The sequence below is a fragment of the Trachypithecus francoisi genome, unplaced genomic scaffold (assembly GCF_009764315.1).
Source record: "Trachypithecus francoisi isolate TF-2019V2 unplaced genomic scaffold, Tfra_2.0 Lachesis_group20, whole genome shotgun sequence".
In the NCBI taxonomy this organism is placed as follows: domain Eukaryota; kingdom Metazoa; phylum Chordata; class Mammalia; order Primates; family Cercopithecidae; genus Trachypithecus; species Trachypithecus francoisi.
In genome coordinates, this window is record NW_022681466.1 from 22091266 (window position 1) to 22113825 (window position 22560).

At 45.8% G+C, this 22560-nt stretch overlaps 1 protein-coding gene across 3 annotated transcripts in view; it reads left to right on the forward strand.

The window, feature by feature from the left end:
• Positions 1-13692: 13692 nt before the first annotated feature.
• NPEPPS (aminopeptidase puromycin sensitive) overlaps positions 13693-22560 on the forward strand; it is a 100330-nt gene continuing 91462 nt past the window's right edge. For 2 of the 3 annotated variants that reach the window (XM_033183275.1, XM_033183277.1), the window contains exon 1: positions 13693-14159. In XM_033183275.1, coding sequence (XP_033039166.1) covers positions 13899-14159 — 261 coding nt within the window. In that variant the 5' untranslated portion in view covers positions 13693-13898. The remainder of the gene's footprint in view (positions 14160-22560) is intronic. The other variant, XM_033183276.1, reaches the window with a different exon arrangement.

Below are 22560 nucleotides of genomic sequence, written 5' to 3' on the forward strand. Positions count from 1 at the left end.
ACCAACATGGAGAAACCTCGTCTCTACTAAAAATATAAAATTAGCCAGGTGTGGTGGCACATGCCTGTAATCTCAGCTACTTGGGAGGCTGAGGCAGGAGACTTGCTTGAACCCAGGAGGTAGAGGTTGTAGTGAGCCGAGATTGTGCCATTGCACTCCAGCCTGGGCAACAAGAATGAAGCTCTGAGTTTTGTCCTTTTTTTTTTGTGACCTGCCCTAATTCCTGATGTCAGGTCCCTAGGGTATTTGTGCTATGCCTCATTCTTAGTGACTTTATATTTTATACAGTGTGATTGCACTTTGAACTAAAATAGACCATATCCAGAAACCTGCCGGTGCAGCCTTCCCAGGGCTAAAGAGTATGAGCAGTTTGAATTGCTTTTTGTCTCTTTGCCTTTTTCTTGAATCAATTTACCAAAATAGAGATGTTACCATCAGAATTTTTTTTAAAGGCACTAGATCTCAAAGGCTAGTCTCCATGCCAAGACAATTTTTCTAAAACATGTATATCTGAAAATGAAAGGGTCTCAGATGCTTACCTTATGGTTTCTCTTTAGCTCTAGCATTATTTGTTTACTAGGGACACTATGACTTTTGGTTCAGTCCTGTGAATAAGCAGGTCACAAGCCAATTTTTAGCTCCCCTTACACTTTTTAAGTATTTATTAATCTTGACTCCTATGCAAACTGTAGGAGGCTGGCAGCGGAAGATTCTTTTTTTTTTTTTTTTTTTTTTTTTTTTTTTGTGACGGAGTCTCGCTGTGCCGCCAAGCTGGAGTGCAGTGGCCGGATCTCAGCTCACTGCAAGCTCCGCCTCCCGGTTCACGCCATTCTCCTGCCTCAGCCTCCCAAGTAGCTGGGACTACAGGCGCCCGCCACCTCGCCCGGCTAGTTTTTTGTATTTTTTTAGTAGAGACGGGGTTTCACCATGTTAGCCAGGATGGTCTCGATCTCCTGAGCTCGTGATCCGCCCATCTCGGCCTCCCAAAGTGCTGGGATTACAGGCTTGAGCCACCGCGCCCGGCCGCGGAAGATTCTTATCCTTAGTTATTTATGTGGCTAAGACTCCAAGGCAAATTGCTCTCTCAAACTGTAGGAAGGCTGGCAGCAGAAGATTCTTATCCTTAGTTATTTATGTGCCCAAGACTCCAAGGCAAATTGCTCCCATAAAATCACACCCCATGAGATGTGATTCTGCCAGATTAGCAGGTCTTAATGTCTTGGGTCTCTTCTCTTCACCCCACCCTTAACCTGGGTTAAGCTTATTCTCTTTGCTAGGCCTTGGATCACATATTGGGTGAGGACTATTCTGATGTCAATTCTTCTTGTCAAGGATTTAAGAAGCAAACAGAAATAGAGCCAAGGGTGGAGAAACTGAGGCCCCCTGACTTACCAAGCTGCTGCGACTTCTAATCCTCCTGGCTACCCCACTGGTCTGGTTCAACCTGAGCTCACACTGACATTTTTGGATTTGACGTCAAGGCAAACATCATTACAAACCCAATTCCAGCATGCCAGCTCCAGAGCACTGTAACTTTTAAAAACTTGGGATTTTGCTGGGCATGGTGGCTCATGCTGGTAATCCCAGCACTTCAGGAGGCCGAGGCAGGTGGATCACCTGAGGTCAGGAGTTTGAGATCAGCCTGGACAACATGGTGAAAGCCCATCTCTACTAATAATAAAAAAAAAGCCGGCCGGGCGCGGTGGCTCAAGCCTGTAATCCCAGCACTTTGGGAGGCCGAGACGGGCGGATCACGAGGTCAGGAGATCGAGACCATCCTGGCTAATACGTGAAACCCCGTCTCTACTAAAAATACAAAAACTAGCCGGCGAGGTGGCGGGCGCCTGTAGTCCCAGCTACTTGGGAGGCTGAGCAGGAGAATGGCGTAAACCCGGGAGGCGGAGCTTGCCGTGAGCTGAGATCCGGCCACTGCACTCCAGTCCGGACGACAGAGCGAGACTCCGCCTCAAAAAAAAAAAAAAAAAAAAAAAAAAAAAAAAAAAAAAAAAGCCATGTGTGGTGGCATGTGCCTGTAGTCCCAGCAACTCAGAGGCTGAGGCAGGAGAATTGCTGGAACCCGGAGGTGGAGGTTGCAATGAGCCAAGATTGCACCACTGCGACAGAGAGACACTCCGTCTCAAAAAAAAAAAAAAAAAGACTTGGGATTTCAGGAGAAATGTTACAGTAGCATTCCAGAGACCCACACATCAGACACAGACATATGCACTCTTTGCAGCAGAGGGTATTGGCTTTACTAATATAAGTTGTATTTATCATATAAGTTAGCTTATATGTTATATAAGCCATATATCATATCATATAAGTTGGCTCCCTAACTTATATTCTGCAGAGCCCTGGTGGCTAACCCTTTGCAACAGGACACAGTCAAACAGGTCATCTCAGTTTGAAGATCATCAACAAAGGGGTCAAGTTTGGTCTTGTAGTTGTCACTCTCTTGGGATTGGTAAACAGACCTGCAGCAGTAATTGTGAAAAGGGAAGAAGTACTGAAGAAAATTAAAAAAATAAAAAATAAAAAAAAAGAGGAGGGCTAGAAAGGAAGTGAGAAAGGTGGAAATGTATGACTTTCTCAACTTCCTGATGGAAAGATACCAAGAGAAATAAAACTCTTTCTGACCAGATAGGACCTTCCTTTGGCCACATTTTTATGTGCATAATGTCATATTGCTATCCCCAAATAAATAAAACTATGTATCTATCCATCAGTCTATCCAATCTATATTATTATGACAAACTAAGTTATCAATCAGTATAGCATTTTAAAAACATTTTAAAGCATGTGAAATTAATCTACTTTCCTTTCATGAAGAACACAGGATGGGTAGGCAGCATTCCATCTACTCACATTTCCAACTGTCATTTCAACAGCCATTTTAAGTTACGGAAGAGACAAGGCTGGGACCTCATGGCATCGCTTTCCATGGATTGCTCTCCGACTTTTTGTGTTCCTGGCCTTTGGAACCCCTTCATCATATTCCACAGGTAAGACACATATTAGTGGAATTTGAGTTATAATTTGTATGCTTGAAATTGACATTGAAGGCCATAATTTGTAAGTCAGAGAGGCTAAATAGTAACTGTAATGCTTTGTTTTGATCTAACTTGGTGGTTTTGTAATGGTTCTCTCAAACTCTCCACATCATTCTCTTTCTGTGTTCCATAGCTGGGGTTTCTCTCCTTCCTGCCTGAATGTTTTGGCTCCCTAGTCCAATTCCTTTACATTATCTTTGCTCTGAAATACTTCTTTCGATGACTTACATTTGCTCTCTCTCTATACTTCAACTTTTTTTTTTTGAGACAGAGTCTCACTCTGTTGCCCAGGCTGGAGTCCAGTGGCCCGATCTCAGCTCACTGCAAGCTCCGCCTCCCGGGTTTACGCCATTCTCCTGCCTCAGCCTCCGTGCAGAGTAGCTGGGACTACAGGCGCCCACCACCACACCTGGCTAGTTTTTTGTATTTTTTTTTTTTTTTGAGACAGAGTCTCAGTCTGTCACCCAGGCTGGAGTGCAGTGGTGCAATCTGGGCTCACTGCAACCTCCGCCTCCCGGGTTCAAGTGATTCTCCTGCCTCAGCCTACTGAGTAGCTGGGATTACAGGCGTGTGCCACCACACCCGGCTAATTTTTGTATTCTTTAGTAGAGACGGGATTTCACCATGTTGGTCATGCTGGTCTTGAACTCCTGACCTCGTGATCCGCCCGCCTCGGCCCCCCAAAGTGCTAGGATTACAGGCATGAGCCACCGTGCCCAGCCGTTTTTTGTATTTTTTTAGTAGAGATGGGGTTTCACTATGTTAGCCACGATGGTCTCGATCTCCTGACCTTGTGATCTGCCCGTCTCAGCCTCCCAAAGTGCTGGGATTACAGGCTTGAGCCACCGTGCCTGGCCTTCAACTTTTTACTAGTCCTGCTACAAAGACCATTCTCACATAAGAAAATAATATGCTTTTTTTTTTTGTGATGGAGTCTCGTTTTGTCACCCAGGCTGGAGTGCAATGGTGTGATCCTGACTCACTGCAAACTCTGCCTCCTGGGTTCAAGCAATTCTGCCTCAGCTTCCCAAGTAGCTGGGATTACAGGCACCCGCCACCACGCCTGGCTAATTTTTTTGTATTTTTAGTAGAAATGGGGTTTCACCATGTTTGCCAGGCTGGTCTTGAACTCCCGACCTCAAGTGATCTGCCCGCCTCGGCCTCCCAAAGTGCTGGGATTACAAGCATGAACCACCGCGCGCAGCCCAAAAATAGGCTCTTTAAGAAATTCTCGGCCGGGCGCGGTGGCTCAAGCCTGTAATCCCAGCACTTTGGGAGGCCGAGATGGGCGGATCACGAGGTCAGGAGATCGAGACCATCCTGGCTAATACGGTGAAACCCCGTCTCTACTAAAAAATACAAAAAACTAGCCGGGCGACGAGGCGGGCGCCTGTAGTCCCAGCTACTTGGGAGGCTGAGACAGGAGAATGGCGTGAACCCGGGAGGCGGAGCTTGCAGTGAGCTGAGAGCCGGCCACTGCACTCCAGCCTGGGTGGCAGAGCAAGACTCCGTCTCAAAAAAAAAAAAAAAAAAAAAAAAAAAAAGAAATTCTCGGCCAGGCGCGGTGGCTCAAGCCTGTAATCCCAGCACTTTGGGAGGCCGAGACGGGCGGATCACGAGGTCAGGAGGTCGAGACCATCCTGGCTAACACGGTGAAACTCCGTCTCTACTAAAGATACAAAAACTAGCCGGGTGAGGTGGCGGGCGCCTGTAGCCCCAGCTACTCGGGAGGCTGAGGCAGGAGAATGGCGTAAACCCGGGAGGCGGAGCTTGCAGTGAGCTGAGATCCGGCCACTGCACTCCAGTCTGGGCGACAGAGCGAGACTCCGCCTCAAAAAAAAAAAAAAAAAAAAAGAAATTCTCAAACCACTGGAGAAATCATACTTTTCTTTGAGATAAGCATGCATTATGCCCATATCTGCTTTACATATGGGGAAACTGAGGCAGAGAATTGCTAGGATTTGTTTTAGGTCATAAAGTCAGTGATGATATTGAAACTATTTATTTTTGTGTCCTCATATTCGTCAGGCTAGTACTTGAAAACTGAAAACAACAGTGGCTCTGGCTAAAATGACTGATTTGTTTTTTTTTTCCTTTCTTTTCTTTCTTAAATGTCTTTTTTTTTTTTTTTTAAGTGACAGGATTTCGGTCAGGCATGGTGGCTCACGCTTATAATCCCTGCACTTTGGGAGGCCGAGGCGGGTGGATCACCTGAGGTCAGGAGTTCGAGACCAGCCTGGCCAACATGGTGAAACCCTCTCTCTACTAAAAATACAAAAAATTAGCTGGGCATGGTGGGAGGCACCTGTAATTCCAGCTACTTGGGAGGCTGAGGCAGGAAAATCGCTTGAACCCCCAGGAGGTGGAGGTTGCAGTGAGCCGAGATTGTGCCTCTGCACTCCAGCCTGGGCAACAAGAGCAAAACTTTATCTCAAAAAAACCCAAACCAAACAGAGACAGGATTTCACTCTGTTGCCCAGGCTGGACTGCAGTGATACAGTCATAGCTTACTGCAGCCTCACACTCCCGGGTTCAAGGAATCCTCCCACTTTAGCCTCCCAAGTAGCTAGGAGTACAGGCATAGGCCACCACACCCAGCTAATTAAAAACAATTTTTTTTGGGGGGATGGAGTCTCACTCTGTCGCCCAGGCTGGAGTGCAGTGGTGCGATCTCGGCTCACTGTAAGCTCCGCCTCCCAGGTTCACGCCATCTGCTGCCTCAGCCTCCCGAGTAGCTGGGACTACGAGCACCCGTCACCACGCCTGGCTAATTTTTTTTTCTTTGTATTCTTAGTAGAGATACGGTTTCACCGTGTTGGCCAGGATGGTCTCGATCTCCTGACCTCAGGTGATCCACCCGCCTCAGCCTCCTGAAGTGCTGGGATTACAGGCGTGAGATACTGTGCCTGGCCAATTTATTTTTATTTTCATTTTTATTTTGTAGAGATGGGAGTCTCACTATGATGCCCAGAGTGATCTTGAACTCCTGGCCTCAAGTCATCAGCCTCCCAAATCTTTGTTAACTTTTTATTGATATATATGAACTTCCATAGGTTTTTCATTTGCAGATTTTCAAAGGCTTGGTAAACAGAGAAGCCTAGAAGCCTGTTAAAAGTAGGGCTAAGGATCTTGGGACATTACTGACTTTCCCATTCCTCCTGAAGCACCATGAAGGGAAATGAATTTCTAAGGGCCCTTGTGTTCTTCTAATTTCAGTTATTTCAGAGAAGCCTATATGGAGCATATGTTAGGTAGTCATCCAGTCATATTTAAGGGAACTCTGTGTTACCTTCCATTTCTCTATCCCAAGTTCTTTTTTTTTTTTTTTTCTTTTTTTTTTGAGACGGAGTCTTGCTCTGTGGCCCCGGGCTGGAGTGCAGTGGCCAGATCTCAGCTCACTGCAAGCTCCGCCTCCCGGGTTCACACCATTCTCCTGCCTCAGCCTCCGGAGTAGCTGGGACTACAGGCGCCCGCCACCTCGCCCGGCTAATTTTTTGTATTTTTAGTAGAGACGGGGTTTCACCGTGTTAGCCAGGATGGACTCGATCTCCTGACCTCGTGATCTGCCCGTCTCGGCCTCCCAAAGTGCTGGGATTACAGGCTTGAGCCACCGCGCCCGGCTCATAAAATAAATTTAAAACACAATTACAGGCTGGGTGTGGTGGCTCACACCTGTAATCCCAGCACTTTGGGAGGCCAAGGTGGGCGGATCACCTGAGGTTGGGAGTTCGAGATCAGCCTGACCAACATGGAGAAACCCCATCTCTACTAAAAATACAAAAAATTAGCGGAACGTGGTGGCGCATGCTTGTAATTCCAGCTACTCAGGAGACTGAGGCAGGAGAATCACTTGAACCCGGGAGGTGGAGGTTGTGGTGAGCCGAGATTGTGCCATTGCACTCCAGTCTGGGCAACAAAAGCAAAACTCTGTCTCAAAAAAAACTAGAACAAAAACAATGACACAATTACAGAGTAACAGAACAAGTACAAATAAATCAGCACAAGCCAGTACTTGTGAACTGATGGGAAAAGAGTTAGAGTTGGGTGGAGTTAGTCAATGAGAACTTTCTGGAAAAGGTGAGTTTTGAAGGAAGGGAAGGGTCCCGGTTTGCGGAAAAAGATGAGGCCGTCATTCCAGCAATAATGCATGAGCAGTGGTAGAGAAGAGAAGAATGAGCAAGTTGTAAGGGCCAAGCATTAAACTGGTTAGCTTGTTCAGACTGGAGAATATATATATATATATATATATATATATATTTTTTTTTTTTTTTTTTTGAGATGGAGTCTCGCTCTGTCGCCTGGGCTGGAGTGCAGTGGCTGGATCTCAGCTCACTGCAAGCTCTGCCTCCGAGTTTACGCCATTCTCCTGCCTCAGCCTCCCGAATAGCTGGGACTACAGGCGCCCGCCACCTTGCCCGGCTAGTTTTTGTATTTTTTTTAGTAGAGACGGGGTTTCACTGTGTTAGCCAGGATGGTCTCGATCTCCTGACCTCGTGATCCGCCCGTCTCGGCCTCCCAAAGTGCTGGGATTACAGCTTGAGCCACCGCGCCCGGCTCATAAAATAAATTTAAAACACAATTACAGGCTGGGTGTGGTGGCTCACACCTGTAATCCCAGCACTTTGGGAGGCCAAGGTGGGCGGATCACCTGAGGTTGGGAGTTCGAGATCAGCCTGACCAACATGGAGAAACCCCATCTCTACTAAAAATACAAAAAATTAGCGGAACGTGGTGGCGCATGCTTGTAATTCCAGCTACTCAGGAGACTGAGGCAGGAGAATCACTTGAACCCGGGAGGTGGAGGTTGTGGTGAGCCGAGATTGTGCCATTGCACTCCAGTCTGGGCAACAAAAGCAAAACTCTGTCTCAAAAAAAACTAGAACAAAAACAATGACACAATTACAGAGTAACAGAACAAGTACAAATAAATCAGCACAAGCCAGTACTTGTGAACTGATGGAAAAGAGTTAGAGTTGGGTGGAGTTAGTCAATGAGAACTTTCTGGAAAAGGTGAGTTTTGAAGGAAGGGAAGGGTCCCGGTTTGCGGAAAAAGATGAGGCCGTCATTCCAGCAATAATGCATGAGCAGTGGTAGAGAAGAGAAGAATGAGCAAGTTGTAAGGGCCAAGCATTAAACTGGTTAGCTTGTTCAGACTGGAGAATATATATATATATATATATATATATATATTTTTTTTTTTTTTTTTTTGAGATGGAGTCTCGCTCTGTCGCCTGGGCTGGAGTGCAGTGGCTGGATCTCAGCTCACTGCAAGCTCTGCCTCCCGAGTTTACGCCATTCTCCTGCCTCAGCCTCCCGAATAGCTGGGACTACAGGCGCCCGCCACCTTGCCCGGCTAGTTTTTTGTATTTTTTTTAGTAGAGACGGGGTTTCACTGTGTTAGCCAGGATGGTCTCGATCTCCTGACCTCGTGATCCGCCCGTCTCGGCCTCCCAAAGTGCTGGGATTACAGGCTTGAGCCACAGCGCCCGGCTGGAGAATATATGTTAAAGGATAAGAAAAAACAAGTCTGGGAAAATGATAAGGACAGTTCATGGAGAGCCTTAAATGGTTATGAATGAAATTTGCTTTAACAGATATAATGAAAATAACATTTTGAGAAGCCCAGAACAGATGAATTATAATAAAATAAAACTGGAGAGTTAGGGCTGGGTGCGGTGGCTCACGCCTGTAATCCCAGCACTCTGGGAGGCCGAGGCGGACAGATCACGATATCAGGAGATCGAGACCATCCTGGCTAACAAAGTGAAACCCCATCTCTACTAAAAATACAAAAAATTAGCGGAACGTGGTGGCGCATGCTTGTAATTCCAGCTACTCAGGAGACTGAGGCAGGAGAATCACTTGAACCCGGGAGGTGGAGGTTGTGGTGAGCCGAGATTGTGCCATTGCACTCCAGTCTGGGCAACAAAAGCAAAACTCTGTCTCAAAAAAAACTAGAACAAAAACATGACACAATTACAGAGTAACAGAACAAGTACAAATAAATCAGCACAAGCCAGTACTTGTGAACTGATGGGAAAAGAGTTAGAGTTGGGTGGAGTTAGTCAATGAGAACTTTCTGGAAAAGGTGAGTTTTGAAGGAAGGAAGGGTCCCGGTTTGCGGAAAAAGATGAGGCCGTCATTCCAGCAATAATGCATGAGCAGTGGTAGAGAAGAGAAGAATGAGCAAGTTGTAAGGGCCAAGCATTAAACTGGTTAGCTTGTTCAGACTGGAGAATATATATATATATTATATATATATATATTATTTTTTTTTTTTTTTTTTTGAGATGGAGTCTCGCTCTGTCGCCTGGGCTGGAGTGCAGTGGCTGGATCTCAGCTCACTGCAAGCTCTGCCTCCCGAGTTTACGCCATTCTCCTGCCTCAGCCTCCCGAATAGCTGGGACTACAGCGCCCGCCACCTTGCCCGGCTAGTTTTTGTATTTTTTTTAGTAGAGACGGGGTTTCACTGTGTTAGCCAGGATGGTCTCGATCTCCTGACCTCGTGATCCGCCCGTCTCGGCCTCCCAAAGTGCTGGGATTACAGGCTTGAGCCACAGCGCCCGGCTGGAGAATATATGTTAAAGGATAAGAAAAAACAAGTCTGGGAAAATGATAAGGACAGTTCATGGAGAGCCTTAAATGGTTATGAATGAAATTTGCTTTAACAGATATAATGAAAATAACATTTTGAGAAGCCCAGAAACAGATGAATTATAATAAAATAAAACTGGAGAGTTAGGGCTGGGTGCGGTGGCTCACGCCTGTAATCCCAGCACTCTGGGAGGCCGAGGCGGACAGATCACGATATCAGGAGATCGAGACCATCCTGGCTAACAAAGTGAAACCCCATCTCTACTAAAAATACAAAAAATTAGCCGGTCCTGGTGGCAGGTGCCTGTAGTCCCAGCTGCTCGGGAGGCTGAGGCAGGAGAATGGCGTGAACTCGGGAGGCGGAGCTTGCAGTGAGCTGAGATCACGCCACTGCACTCCAGCCTGGGTGGCAGAGTGGGACTCCATCTCTTTTTTTTTTTTTTTTTTTTTTTGAGGCGGAGTCTCGCTCTGTCGCCCGGACTGGAGTGCAGTGGCCAGATCTCAGCTCACTGCAAGCTCCGCCTCCCGGGTTCACGCCATTCTCCTGCCTCAGCCTCCCGAGTAGCTGGGACTACAGGCGCCTGCCACTTCGCCCGGCTAGTTTTTGTATTTTTAGTAGAGATGGGGTTTCACCGTGTTAGCCAGGATGGTCTCGATCTCCTGACCTCGTGATCCGCCCGTCTTGGCCTCCCAAAGTGCTGGGATTACAGGCTTGAGCCACCGCGCCCGGCCGGGGACTCCATCTCTAAAACAAAACAAATTAAAACAAAACAAAATAAAACTGGAGAGTTAGAACAACAGGGAATCTGCTGCAAGATTCTCAGGAGAGAAAAAAAATGCCTAGGTCCTAACTGTAGCTCTGCCAATTATTAGTGTATGACCTTAGGCAAGTTCTTGAGTTTCTGTGTGCCTGTTTCCTCAAATGTGAAATGGGGATAAAGATGTCTGCCTCACAGAGTTGTTGAGAAGAATTAAATGACCTAATACATGAAAAGTGTTGGCTGGGCATGGTGGCTCACGCTTGTAATCCCAGCACTTTGGGAGGTCGACGTGGACAGATCACTTGAGGATAGGAGTTCGAGACCAGCCTGGCCAACATGGTGAAACCCCGTCTCTACTAAAAATACAAAAAAAATTAGCCAGGCATGGTGGCGGGCACTTGTAATCCCAGCTACTTGGGTGGCTGAGGCAGGAGAATCGCTTGAACCCAGGAGGTGGAGGTTGCAGTGAGCCGAGCTCACGCCATTGCAATCCAGCCTGGGCAACAGGAGCGAAACTCCATCTCAAAAAAAAAAAAAACCCAAAACAAAACAAAAAAACCCAAAGTATTTAGTAAGCATTCGATAAACATTCAATTACAGTTAATTAAATTATTATTATATGGGCTGGGCGCGGTGCTTCATGCCTGTAATCCCAGCCCTTTGGGAGGCCAAGGTGGGTGGATCACCTGAGGTCAGAAGTTTGAGACCAGCCTGGCCAACATGGTGAAACTCCGTCTCTACTAAAAATATAAAAATTAAAAAAAGAAAAAGAAATAAAAAGAAAAAAAGAAAAAATAAGAAAAACCAAACAAAACAAAAGAAAGAAACAAACAAAACTAAAAGTACAAAAATTAGCCAGGCATGGTGGCAGGGGCCTGTAATCGCAGCTACTTAGGAGGCTGGGGCAGGAGAGTCTCTTGAACCCAGGAGGCAGAGGTTGCATGAGCCAAGATCATGCCATTGCAATCCAGCCTGGGCAACAAGAGCGAAACTCCATCTCAAAAAAAAAAAAAAAGGTGTTTAGTGCAATAACTCGATAAATATTCAATTACAGTTAATTAAATTATTATTATATGGGCTGGGCACGGTGGTTCATGTCTGTAATCCCAGCCCTTTGGGAGGCTTAGGTGGGCAGATCACCTGAGGTCAGGAGTTTGAGACCACCCTGGCTAACATGGTGAAACCCCATCTGTACTAAAAATACAAAAATTAGTTGGGCATGGTGGTGGGTGCCTGTAATCCTAGCTACTCAGAAGGCTGGGGCAGGAGAATTGCTTGAACCCATGAGATGGAGGTTGCAATGAGCTGAGATCATGCCACTGCACTCCAGCCTGGGTGACAGAAGAGACTCAAAAAAAAAAAAATTATATATATATATATATATATACACATATATATATGTTATTTAAATTATTATTTCTCTGACCAGTAAGTGGTCATAGAAGTACATATATATAACAAAAGGTCCCATCTCACACCTTAGTTTGAAAGGATTGCAGCTTTTCAGTCTGCCTTTCTGAAAAGTATGTAGGATTCAGAGGCTAAGAGGCCAGGCCCAGAGTCCAAAACTGTGCTGTCCAGTACAAGAGCTACTAACCACATGTGACGATGGATCACATGAAATGTGGATAGGCAGAATTTAGATGTGCTATAAATGTAAAGTACACGCTGGATTTCAAAGTTGGTGTGAACAAAATAAGTAAAATATCTCATTAATTTTTTTTTTTTTTTTTGAGACGGAGTTGTACTCTTTTCGCCCAGGTTGGAGTGCAGTGGCATGATCTTAGCTAATTGCAACCTCTGCCTCCTGAGTTCAAGTGATTCTCCTGCCTCAGCCTCCGGAGTAGCTGGCTAGGATTACAGGCATGCACCACCATGGCCGGCTACTTTTTGTATTTTTAGTAGAGACGGGATTTCACTACATTGGTCAGGCTGGTCTTGAACTCCTGACCTCAGGTGATTCACCTGCCTTGGCCTCCCAAAGTGCTGAGATTACAGGCGTGAGCCACCGTGCCCGACCTCATTAATATTTTTTATATTGATTACATGTTGAAATGATGATATTTTGGATATGTTGGGTTAAATAAGATGTGTTTTCATTTGTTTCCTTTTTTTTTGTGATGTGGGTACTATAAGATTTAATACTACCTAGTGGTTCACAGTATGTTTCTGCTGGACAGTACTGGTCCATTACAGCATACTACATTCAGTTTTGGAAATTACAGGGTTCTGAAAAATTTCTGTAAAGAAATATGAGGATTATGAATAAATCTCCTTGCCTTTGACACTTTAAATAACATTTAAAAAAATGTTATTTCATTTTTTTTTTTTTTGAGACGGGGCCTCACTCTGTCACCTGGAGGGCAGTGGCACCATTACAGCTCACTGCAGCCTCCACCTCCTGGGCTCAAGTGATCCTCCCATCTCAGCCTCCTGAGTAGCTGGGATCATAGGCACATGTCACCACACCTAGGCCCACTTTTTTTTTTTTTGAGACGGAGTCTCCTTGTGTCGCTGAGGCTGGAGTGTAGTGATGTGATCTCGGCTCAGTGCAACCTCTGCCTCCTGGGTTCAAGCGATTCTCCTGCCTCAGCCTCCCTAGTAGCTGGGACTACAGGCTCATGACACCATACCAGGCTAATTTTTGTATTTTTAGTAGAGATAGGGGTTCACGTGATTGGCCAGGCTGGTCTCGAACTCCTGACCTTGTGATCCGCCCACCTCGGCCTCCCAAAGTGCTGGGATTACAGGCGTGAGCCACCGCGCCCTGCCGAAACATCCCATTTTAAACATTAAACCATGGAAACAAAAATCTAGTTTTTGAAATCACTCCCTCGAAAGCCCAAATCTCAGTGGTTGAAATAACCTAGGTTATTAAAGGTTTTATGACAAAACATTTTCAAATCATTCTTTGAATTTGCTACTTGACAGGAATTGAGGACAAAGAGCCTCAAGTCAGGGCTTTTCGCTGACCTGGAGGCAGAATCCAGTTTGGGGTTTTGCTTGTAACTGGTATTTTATGCATGCGACCCTGGCTGAACCGACCAACTGCGTAGGCTTCAACTTCCCGAGGCAGCCCAGGGGTCCCTTAAGCCTTTCCTTCCTCTGATCAAGCCCTTCCCGGCTCCTTCCAGTTGGAAGGACGCCCCCAGTGCTGAGCGGCGCAGACAGGTGCAGCGCTGGAGACCCTGCGCCCTCCCGCCCCGCCGGCCGCGCCCTCGCCCTCGCCGCTCCGCCCTCTGCCCCGGCGTGCGCGCGCCCTCCACGGGGGCGCGCTCGGCCGGCGGGGCCGCGCACGCAGCCGCCGCCGCCACCGCCTCCCTCTCTCCCTCCCTCCTTGCGGGCCCTCCTCCCCTTCCCTCCCCTCCGCCCCCTTCCCCGTAGGCAGCCCGCCCGCACCGCCTCCCACCCAGCCTCTAGCGCTCCGGCTGGGTCTCTCTCCCGCCCCCCAGGCTCCCCCGGTCGCTCTCCGGCGGTCGCCCGCGCTCGGTGGATGTGGCTGGCAGCTGCCGCCCCCTCCCTCGCTCGCCGCCTGCTCTTCCTCGGCCCTCCGCCTCCTCCCCTCCTCCTTCTCCTCTTCAGCCGCTCCTCTCGCCGCCGCCGCCGCCTCCACAGCCTGGGCCTCGCCGCGATGCCGGAGAAGAGGCCCTTCGAGCGGCTGCCTGCCGATGTCTCCCCCATCAACTACAGCCTTTGCCTCAAGCCCGACTTGCTGGACTTCACCTTCGAGGGCAAGCTGGAGGCCGCCGCCCAGGTACAGCGACCCTCGGGCGCCGGGGCAAGCTGCGGGGCGAGCAGTTAGGCCGCGCCCGCGGGCTGGACTCAGGGCCCGGCTGGGAGGGCGGGCGGGCCTCGGGTCGGGGCTGGGCGGCCGCGGGGCGCCGGGGTCGGCATGCTCTGCCTTGCTCGGTTGGGGCTGGGGCTGGGGCTGGGGCCGGGGCAGGGGCCGGGGCCGGAGCTGAGACTGGGGCTGGGGTTCGGGCTGGGGCTGCGCTGCGGGAGCTCTGTGGAGCCCGCCGCCCGGCCCTTGCGCCCCTCCCTGGCGAGCACACCTGTGTGGGGCTTTTTCCCCCGCCCCGGACCCTTCTAGGCTTGATAGTGTTCCGGGGGAGGCTGGAGGGTGTTGGGGGAGGACGGGGAGGTCATGGGAGTCCCCGCTCTGCCTCAACCACCTGACTCAGTTCTTTCTTTGGTTTCTCACTACACCCCTTGAGTGATACATTGGAGGGGGTGGTCATCTGGGACTCTGGCCGCCGCGCTGGAGCGAGGAGGGGAGCTTCTAGAAGGGGGAGAGGGTGAGAACGAGAATGTTAATCCCAGGCAGCCTCGCTGACTTCTCCCCGCCTGCTCCAGCCCAGGGGCTGGGTTTCCAAGATGATCCGCCCCCTCCCCCTTTCCCTCAAGTGACAGTGCAGCAGTGACTTTGTTCTCTCCTAACCTCTAGAGAAGCTGCGGGAGGACCCCCATCTCCGCTTTTCCTCCTATCTTCCTAGCTTTGCAGCCTTCCAAGCTGGTGGATTTATTGCTACCGTGATGGTTGCTTAGCAGTACTTTCCTCTAAGAAGCTGACTGGGCGCGGTGGTTCATGCCTGTAATCCCAGCACTTTGGGAGGCCGAGGCGGGCGCACTATAGGTCAGGAGTTCGTAGACCAGCCTGACCAACATGGTGAAACCCCCGTCTCTACTAAAAATTAGCGGGGCTTGGTAGTGGGTCCCTGTAATCTCAGCTTCCGGGGAGGCTGAGGCAGGAGAATCACTTGAACCTGGGAGGCAGAGGTTGTAGAGTCGAGATCGCGCCACTGCACTCTCCAGCCTGGGCGACAGAGTGAGACTCTGTCTCAAAAAAGAAAAAAAAAAAAAAAAAAAAGGAAAGAAAGAAAGAAGCTATTAGTTATAACATACCACTGGTGAAAATATTCCATTACTCTTCACTGCAGTTTTTGGTGAATCATACTTCCCTCCCTCCTCCCGCAGCATTATCTGTTTGATTTTGGAGACCATCAGTATAGATGCCCGACAAACATCCTGAACAATAGGCATTTATGATACTATGTAATAGGAAGCCTGTAATAAAGATGGTAACTGTTTGATAGTTATCTGTAAATAGAATGTTAGTAAATATATTTTGTTTCATTTCTCTTCCTACTACAGTGTGGGATGGGGGAAATCAGTAGGCTCCAACCTTAAAGAACATGGTGTATATAGCAATGAAATGAAGGAAATGAAGACTGGTACTCGGATGAATTGAATGTTGGTAGTTGTCTTTGAAAGCCAAGAGGGTACGGTATTCAGAGTAAAAATATGTCTAAAAGTACAGAATTTAAAAGTACAGTTATCTGTGTACTTATCTGTGACAGATAACATAGCTGTCCCATTTGGGGCACTGGTGTGAAAGCAAGAGGGCTCTAGGATTTGGCAGCATCAAAAGGCAGAACTTAGTGAAAATCAGATGATTTAAAAATTTTCCATTAAGAATATGAATCAGAATGAATGAATCTTGGGTCTAAATTAGAATTTGAGAAGGTTATTTGGGAATCTATGGTTTAAGCCAAGTGACTAGAGTGTTTGATATATATTGGCAAGGGGCAGATGGGAGGGATTGTAAACAGTAGTGTGTCTTGTGACTTGGCAAACCTTTGGGAAAGAGAACCTAGTGATGAATGGGTTTGCATTATGTGAAAAGACTAACATTAAAAAAACATTTGTTTATTCACCCTATTAGTTGCCAAAATGGGTTCGTAATTTTCGGAGGCAAACATATTTTGGGAAAAGTCCAGAAAAAAGTACACCTTTTTAAATGATTACTTATTAAAGAACTGAATTTGATTTAAGTATCGGGATAGAACAACAAGCAGTGACATGTTTCTCCTTACCTCTTTTCTACTTTTGTGGAAGACTGGTTTGTGCCATTGAGGGAGCATATGGTGATATACTAGATATTAGCAGGGACTTGTTAATTTGATGCAAGGAAATAAATGGATTTTTTTAAGTAACATGAACTTTTAAAAACACTTTTTTTCCAGAAATTCTTTTCAGGCTAGATGGCAACACAAGGATGACACAATAGTGAATTCCAACAGGTTTTATTAAAGGATGATTGGACTTTTAAATTGTACTAATTGACATGTTTGGAAGGGTAAAAGGAATTAACATTGGTAAGAAGTAAAAAGCAAGTTTTTGAAATCCATGAATTAGAGCAATACATTTAAATTGTAGCATTAGGTGATATCTTGTGGGAATTTATTGACAAAATTCTTATCTGTGGAAACATATTTATAACTGATATTGGATCAGTTTTGTAACAGTTGGAATCACATAACACAAAACATGCAAGTTGCTTAGTTGCTTTAGTTACAAAATTTTATGATAAGCCCAGAGTATTTGTACAGGTTACATATTAGAAACTTAGTGGATTTATTTTATTTTTTATTTTTATTTTTTTGAGATGGAATTTAGCTCTTTCGCCCAGGCTGGAGTGAGTGATATGATCTTGACCATCTTGACTCACTGCAGCCTCCACCCTGCCCGTCCCCTCCCCCCCCCCCCCCCCCCCCCCAGCCAGGTTCAAGCGAGTCTTCCTGCCTCAGCCTCCCAGGTAGCTGGGACTGCAGGTGTGTGCCACCACACCCAGCTAATTTTTGTATTTTTAGTAGAGACGGGGTTTTGCCATGTTGGCCAGGCTGGTCTCGAACTCCTGACCTCAGGTGATCCCCTTCCCTTGGCCTCCCAAAGGGCTGGGATTATAGGCATGAACCACCATGCCCAGCCAATTTAGTGGATTTTTAACCTAGACTGGGGTGTGGACTGCTGGAGAAGGTGAAGAAATTAGTCCATGTTCAGTGATTGAAAAATTGGTTGTCTTTCACATTATTGTGGTTTATCTGGTTTTGAAAATTTGTTATTATACAGAAGTTTCTCTAGGCCCAAAATTTATTTCATTCCCTGTCCCCTCCCTTTACACTGGATACTTGAGAGCAGTGGACTTTCATAGATATTTCATATTTTGATCCTCTCCCTTTGTGGATAATTAATTAAAATGAATTACAAGTTTCTGTGTGTGACTACTATTAATGATTATGAGTGTGTAGTGGTTGGTACAATAATTGGGCATTCTCTCTTTTTTTTTGAGACGGAGTCTTGCTCTGTTACCCAGGCTGGAGTGCAGTGGTGCAATCTTAGCTGACTGTAGCCTCTGCCTCCCGGGTTCAAGCAATTCTCCTGCCTCAACCTCCTGAGTCGCTGGGACTACAGGCACGCACCGCCATGCCTGGCTAATTTTTTTGTATTTTTACTGGAGACGGGGTTTCACCATATTGGCCAGGATGATCTTGATCTCCTGACCTTGTTCTTGTTCTGTCTTCCTCGGCCTCCCAAAGTGTTGGGATTACAGGCGTGAGTCACCGTGCCCAGCTGGGCTTTTTCTTATGGAAATATTTTACCTGTGCTAGAGAAACTAAGTTTATCATTCAGGGCCAGAAATCAGGATATCCTAGCCAACCCCTGGCCTCTGCTAACAAAATATTCATGTTGGAGATAACCAAATTGGCAGTACGTGAAGAGTTGCCGATATAGTAGTTTGTTTGGCAGATGAAAAATTTGGCACCTAAATGGTTATTGTCAATCCTGTATTACAAATTTTTTGCCCAAATTCTGCATATTTTCTTTCTTTTTTTTTTTTTTTTTGAGATGGAGTTTTGCTTTTGTTGCCCAGGCTGCAGTACAATGGCACGATCTCGGCTCACTGCAACCTCCGCCTCCCAGGTTCAAGCAATTCTCCTGCCTCAGCCTCTCAAGTAGCTGGGATTACAGTCATGCGCCACCACACCCAGCTAATTTTTTCTATTTTTAGTAGAGACTGGGTTTCTTCATGGCCGGTCTTGAATTCCTGACCTCAGGTGATCCACCGGCTTCAGCCTCCCAAAGTGCTGGGATTACGGGCGTGAGCCACCGCGCCCAGCTGCTTTTTTTTTTTTTTTGAGTGGGGAGTTTTGCTCTTGTTGCCCAGGCTGGAGTGCAATGGCGCGATCTCGGCCCACTGCAGCCTCTGCCTCCCGGGCTCAAGCGTTTCTCCTGCCTCAGTCTCCACAGTAGCTGGGATTACAGGTGTGCACCACCAAGGCCAGCTAATTTTTGTATTACAGGCCTGAGCCTGTATTACCCGGCCAGCCCATATCTGTTATTTAAAGTTGTTTAGTTTTCCTTACCCTCATATTCTTCTTGCTGCTTATTGTGCCTTGTTGCTGCCTATTGTGCAATTTCTTCTCTCCCATATTTTACTGAACTTCATCTGAAGAAGCCTTAGTAGCCAGATAAACAAGCTTGTTGGGGCTAAAAAATCAATTTCTATGTGAGAGTTTGTTGGATTCTCTTCTGAGTAAAGGGTATGTGTTTTATTGTATGGACTTTGTATCACCTATTTTGGCTTTTCCTCCAGGCCTTTTTTTTTTTTTTTTTAACTTCCTGGTTCTAGATATAACTGATACTCTGATACAACCTGGGTAAATGTGGTCTTGAGTAGTAAATTATCTGTAAAGCTTCTCTGAACTTTGCCACATAAATGAGCCTGCTCTTATTGTAAAGTAAATCTTACTCTAATCTGTATGTGAGTCAGTGGGAAAGAACTGAGCCTTCTAATGGCTTTTGTTGTTAACTGAGATTAGTTCTCTAGATTTTAGTGATTTAGTTTTTTTTTTTTTTTTTTTGAGACGGAGTCTCGCAGTCGCCCAGGCTGGAGTGCAGTGGCCGGATCTCAGCTCACTGCAAGCTCCGCCTCCCGGGTTTACGCCATTCTCCTGCCTCAGCCTCCCGAGTAGCTGGGACTACAGGCGCCCGCCAACTCGCCCGGCTAGTTTTTTCTATTTTTTAGTAGAGACGGGGTTTCGCCGTGTTAGCCAGGATGGTCTCGATCTCCTGACCTCGCGATCCACCCGTCTCGGCCTCCCAAAGTGCTGGGATTACAGGCTTGAGCCACTGCGCCCGGCCGTGATTTAGTTTTGAACACCATGCAAGTATGTGGTTCTTGGTTTATTTGGTCACTTGTAATCTCTTTAAAATTTTATTTTAAATTAGGAAGTATTTTAGAAATACAAGAAAGTCACACACTATGAGATTAAACAGATATTAACATTTTGCCCCATTTTCATCAGACTGTGCATGCTTTTTTGGGGGGGAATAAAATGTCACAGATACCACTAAAGCCCATTTCCATCTCTTCCCACCCCACCCCTAGAAGTAACTTCAGTCTTCAGGTAGGTGCGTAATTATTTCTTTTCATTCCTATGTATAGTTTAAAAGTCTAGTTGCATGTTAGTAGCCACAAACATCACATACCAGTATTCTGTGCGTTTTGCGTTTTTACATTAATGGTAATTATTTTTGACCTTCTGCAAGAGGCTCTTTTCAATGTCTCTTGTTAGAAAAGTTGGCTCAACTTGAGTTTACTGATTATTTGCTTCTTACTGTCTTTAGCTATTATAGAACTGTTCCAGCAAGGCAACCATTATTGCTATTTTAATGGTGAAATCAGTTTTATTAGGCAAAAGTGACTCAGGCTTCAGACTGATTGGCATTTGGAATTGTCACACTGGAGATTTTCTTTTACTAAAATCTCAGGACATTGGCAATCAGGAAAAACCCCTCTTGAGTCTTACTGTAGAACATGTAAGATATGTTCCTGAGTGACTGTAGTAAAGACTCATTCAGGAAAGTGTTATCTCCGATTTCGCCTCCCTAGCTCATAGGAAACTTCCATTGTAAAGTTGTTACCAGGCTTCAAGCTGCCTCTTTGGTACAGCCCTTACTTAGTATTTGACTCAGTTGAAGTACAGTCTATATAGGAGGCCAACCAGACTTAACCCTGGATTTGAAACAAAGCAAGGATACACTAACATTCTATTCTTTAATAACATCAAGTAGAAGAATTGAAAATGAGCTTGTTATCAATGTGCTTTTATATGCCAACCTTGTTTTACTTCTGTTTTAAACTTGGAAACTGAAGATTTTAATGCTGAAATTTCATTGAATTATTACCTGTTTTTTTGATAGTGGAACACACAGCTAATATTTACTATCACGAAGGTGTCAAAGGTGAGAAATCATGTACTACATCATCAGGTCAGCACTACTGTTGGGAAGAGCAGCATCACAAAGAGCAGTGTTATACTGCGTTGTAGTCAGCACATACACTTATGTCCAAACAGATATTTTAAATTACCTTCTTGGGGTAGTACACATATGTTGATATCCAAAGTGCCATATAATACAATACATTGTTTTTAAACAATCATATCATTCTGATCAGAAGCTTTATAAACTGTTAGGTGAGTGCTGTGAGATGATATGAGAGCACAGTTTAACCTGTGTGTGTATGTGTATGTCTTCACATCTGTTAAGTGATGACTACATATGAGGCACTAAGTGCTAAAACAGACACTTTCCATAGATTATCCCATTATTGGTCAACTTTTAAATCAGTGCATCTCTAATATGAGATAGGATACTGACCAATTTTTAAAATTTGAATGGATTTCTATTTTTAAGATAAGTACCTTTGTTCCTTTGGTTCCTCCCTCCCACCCTTCCAGAAATGGTAGTATCCTGGAAAAAAAAATTAGTAGCAATTCAAGAAAAGCTTAATTCGTTAGTGTAAACGGGTGAGTTTTCCGTTAAACACAGGAGGAGTTGGAACTTGTAATTGGGTGTTGTGCATGGTGCCTTTCCAAAATGCACAAATACTTTCTCTCAAATGGTTGCAATAGTAATGCGCTGTGTGATTTGGCATGTATAATGTTGTACAGGTATCTTGACATTGGTGGATTAACTGCTTGGCTACTGTGAAATTCACTGTAGATGTTGATGGGTGAAAGTGTGGTTGCCTAGATAATGGTTAAGACCAGTAACTAAACCATAGTTATTATTTTGCTGGCATACACTTCAAACTCAGAAAGGTTTTTATTCATTTTACCCATTGGAGCATACCCCAGTAAGTGCTTCATTTCTTTGTGTTTCTGATTTTTTTTTTTTTTTTTAAGATAGAGTCTTGTTTTTGTCACACAGGCTGGAGTGCAATGGCGCGATTTCGGCTCACTGCAACCTCTGCTTCCTGGGTTCAAGCGATTCTCCTGCCTTAGCCTCCCGAGTAGCTGGGATTACAGGCACCTGTCACCACACCCAGCTAATTTTTTGTATTTATAGTAGAGATGGGGTTTCACCATGTTGGCCTGGCTGGTCTTGAACCCCTGACCTCATGATCTGCCCGCCTCGGCCTCCCAAAGTGCTGGGATTACAGGTGTGAACCACCGTGCCCGGCAACTTGTGTTGCTGAAATTTTAAGTCAACTTCTGAATAGGCCAAGAATTCTTTTTTTTTTTTTTTTTTTTTTTGAGACGGAGTCTCGCTCTATCGCAGGGGCTGGAGTGCAGTGGCCGGATCTCAGCTCACTGCAAGCTCCGCCTCCCGGGTTCCCGCCATTCTCCTGCCTCAGCCTCCGGAGTAGTAGCTGGGACTGCAGGCGCCCACCACCTCTCCCGGCTAGATTTTTGTATTTTTTAGTAGAGACGGGGTTTCACCGTGTTAGCCAGGATGGTCTCGATCTCCTGACCTCATGATCCGCCCGTCTCGGCCTCCCAAAGTGCTGGGATTACAGGCTTGAGCCACCGCGCCCGGCCGAATTCTTTTTGTTTTTTGTTCAACTGTAGTGCTGAAAATGGCCAGTTGGACACACAGGTTTTAGCATTGTTTAGGTATGTTTTGGTGAAATAAACAGTGTGAAGGAATATTGCCACTTTAAAGATAAGCCATTCATGAAGTGACATCTTTGTTTTGAAACGTGAAGATTTATGAGAAGCATTTTTTTTTTTGTGAGCCAAGGTATTTTCACTTTATGTGTTAGATATTTTGAATAGCTCGTTGTAGACTTTGTAACTTAGTATCTCTCATTTAGGTCAGGTAATTTTAGTTGCCAGCTAATCATGTTTAAATATGTATTGGTTGTTAATAAAATGATTACTCATATACAGATTTTTCATGCAGATATCATTACTCTGATGTTCTTAGTTTTGTGGTATGTTCAGTTGTCTAAGAGCATTGTTGACCTGCACACAGATTTTGTTTGGTCTATACAATGTTTCTGAAAACTTTAATTAGTTACCATTAAT